This window comes from Cyprinodon variegatus, unplaced genomic scaffold (assembly GCF_000732505.1).
Source record: "Cyprinodon variegatus isolate N-32 unplaced genomic scaffold, C_variegatus-1.0 Scaffold46, whole genome shotgun sequence".
In the NCBI taxonomy this organism is placed as follows: Eukaryota; Metazoa; Chordata; class Actinopteri; order Cyprinodontiformes; family Cyprinodontidae; genus Cyprinodon; species Cyprinodon variegatus.
The window spans coordinates 1,725,481-1,728,756 of NW_015150499.1; the positions used below are offsets into that span (position 1 = coordinate 1,725,481).

Consider the following 3,276-nt stretch of genomic DNA (forward strand, 5'->3'; position numbering starts at 1 on the left):
AGATGTTTAGCTTCCCATCCAGGAATCTTTTTCAATTCTCTATTCCTGATATTTTGAATTAAACAACGTCCAGTGGATTGCTTTTAATTTTCTTTTTTTTTTGGTATGATACAGCTGCAAATAAGTATTTGAGCACCTGAAAACATTTATGTTAATATTTGCTACAGTAGCCTTTGTTTGCAATTGCAGAGGTCAAAAGTTTGTTTTTAATTTTGGCCCACTCCGCCACACAGATCTTCCTCTAGATCACTCAGGTTTCTGGGATGTTGCTGAGAATTACAGAGTTTGAGCTCCCTCCAAAGGTTCTCTATTGGGTTTAGGTCTGGAGATTGACTAGGCCATGCCCTTACCTTGATACGCCTCTTGCAGAGCCACTCCTTGGTTACACATTTAAAGGTTGCCATGTTTGAAACCCATGGTGGGAACCTGGGGACTGAATTTGCAAACTTACTTGCAAAAATTTGGACTTCAACATTTTATCCATTTCTTTAAAACATAGGTCATTGTAGCTTTGGATTCTCTCTGCATGGACAAGCTTGAAAGGTTCAGTTTAGGCAACTGGACATGAAGTTTTCTATAAGACCTTTCGCCTCTCATCCAAGAGGCATCTTCAATTCTAACTGGTGGTGTGGAGCACTGAGATTAATTTACTGTAGGTCTAACAAAGAATTAGGATGAACAAAAGGTGGCTCTGATTCCTCCTACTGGATTGGACATGTAAGTTACCTGGGGTGTTAATGGTTGATAGGAGGTTCTAATGGGTCATTAACACCCTCATCAGAGTGGTTTCTCCTCACATGCCTCTCTGAAGTATGATTGAGGGCCGGTGAGAGGGAAATTTTCTGGGTATTATTGCTAAAAGTCCTTTGTACGAAGGTGAAAGGTTATGTCTAAGACCACCTCCTCTGTTAAGACATGGTTTTCCAGATAAACAAAGATTGCTTCCTTAAACCCTCTCTCAATCCATCTTTCTTCCTTGGCCAGAATATGGACGTTATTGTCCTCAAACAAATGTCCTTTTGCCTTTAGGTAGACCTTTTACCTTTTGCGTGAGGTTCAGGTAAATTAGTTCATAGATGCTCGTAGCTCTGCTTAGACACCAGGATTTGCTCACAAACATCTCACGAGGGCCAACTGAATTTCAAACACATAGGATTTTCTCCCGACCTCACGATTCCTGATCCGGATGTGGTCGTGAGAGGATAGTTGCCCTTCGTTACGCCCTGTATACACTACGCAGGACACGCGATGACGCTGAAACTTGGCCAAACTGAAACTTGCACAACTGGAAAATCAGCCTGAAAAGAACAAAAACTCCCACAGTGTATGCTCAACTTTAGTTAACTAGAGTTAAAATGTGATAATACAGTGACATCTGTTGTGATTTTGGTTAATTATTAGTAATTACTGTTAGGTTTATTCAATGATGATTACAAAATTAATGTATGTACCTATAAAACATTGAAGAAATCAGATGCTTCACTCTGTCTGGTTATTCAGTCAGTGGAGCATTCTGTCTTATGACCTGATCAATTGTCCTGTCAGAAGAATACTCTGTTTTGTAACCATGTGTTATGTTCTGTTAATAAAAGGGCACTGCAGGAGGGGGGTCCGAGAGAGAATTGGAAAGTTGGGTTTGGCTCTTTCCCCTCCTGCAGGAGCTGTTGAGAATCTCTTTCCTGTGTGGACTCAGTTCCTCTTTTACGGACCTACATTTTTTAACCTAACAATTACCAAACTATAATTTTTTATATTGAATAGTGATTTAACAAACCCAAGTTCACACCAGGTCTTTACAACCATATATGCTAATAAATACAGTAAATAATTGTTAATTAGTCATCAAAATAGTTCATTTTCATGGGCAAATGCCCTATTTATTAAAATTTATCTGTTATTTCAGTACAATGTTTAGGTACACTCTCAGTAGTTCCCAACCTTGGTCCTCAAGGACCCTGTACTGCATGTTTTCAGTGTCTCCTTCCTGTTTAAGTAAAGTCGGATCTCTTTGTGTTTCCATCCAGCATCCATCTCTTTAGTGGAAACTGTGAGTCTCCTCTCCCTCCAACTCTTCGTCCCTCTGAATCCGGCACCGCACTCTTCATCAAAAAACCCCACGCGGCCTGTGGTTCCGTAGCTGTCTTCACATACGACATCATTCAGGCGTCCACCAAGCATAACCAAGGCCGGCTGGCTGTCATGTTCTCCAATCCGTACGACTTCAACATGTACTCCAACTGGTATGCCATTGGAGCATTCAGCAAGGACAAGCGTTGCGACGAGGAGCTGTACAAGGAAATGTACTATGGGCAACAGCTCGGCTTTGTCCGCGGTAAAGCCAAGGGCCCCAGCCTGACCCACAAAGTGGGCCGTTTGACCATCAGGGCCAGCATGTCTGACAGCTATCAGCCTGTCCTGAAGGTGGAACTTTGCAACAACTAAGACTGGCTGCTTCTGTTTTATGCAGTTTTTGATCTAACTCAAATATTTTTTTTGCAAAAGCTTGTCCTTTTATAGCATAACCATCATCTTTGTCTTCATTAATACCAGTTATTTCTTTCCCAGTTTAAATACTATAAACCATCTATCCAGCATTTGCTTTTCTATCTGTTCTCACCACAGCTTCACAGCTTCCCCAGTGAACATTTAGAAAGTGATCATGTTCTAAATAATCAGTCATCTTTCCAATCTGGAATTTTTTCCTAAATTGGAGAAAAAACACTCTTCAATGTTCGTTAAAACGGCCAACTGATTCAGAGTTTTCCTCTGAACCCCAACAGCTAAATGAAATCCTGATGCTAATCAGACCACATGAAACATGGGACCTGGTTAAAGTGTATCAGCACACGCGTGGATGAAGTAGGATTACAACTGACAGAGTTGATGAAACTGAGTTTAAAAAGTGTTCAGTGTTGCAATGTACGAAATTGGACTGGATGTAACTGGGCTACAATGTGTGTCTCTGTCACTACCATAGCACACATTTAATTGAACCAAAATGAACACCTTATATCAGGATCAAATGAGTTGAGCTGTTCTGAATCAGTTCATTGTTGTCTGATCAAAACGTTTCAGAAACATCCCCATCCTTTCTGTCTGCACTCTCTCATTTTGTCCAATGTCTGAGTATCAGATCAGCACACAGATACCATGAGGAGATCTGATGGCCCTGATGCCTTACAGCTGCTGTTACAATCTGAACGTTCTGACCCAATAAAAGCTGAACTTTAATGTGTTTTACTGTTGTCTGTTGGTCTCAATGTGTTTTAATGTAAG

At 40.8% G+C, this 3,276-nt stretch overlaps 1 protein-coding gene across 1 annotated transcript in view; it reads left to right on the top strand.

Moving 5' to 3' along the window:
* Nucleotides 1–3,221, top strand: part of LOC107082030 (DELTA-sagatoxin-Srs1a-like) — a 5,095-nt gene extending 1,874 nt beyond the window's left edge. The window contains exon 3 of the mRNA XM_015370452.1: nt 2,025–3,221. Within this exon, the coding sequence (XP_015225938.1) occupies nt 2,025–2,442 (418 nt within the window). The 3' untranslated portion in view covers nt 2,443–3,221. The remainder of the gene's footprint in view (nt 1–2,024) is intronic.
* Nucleotides 3,222–3,276: the final 55 nt, after the last annotated feature.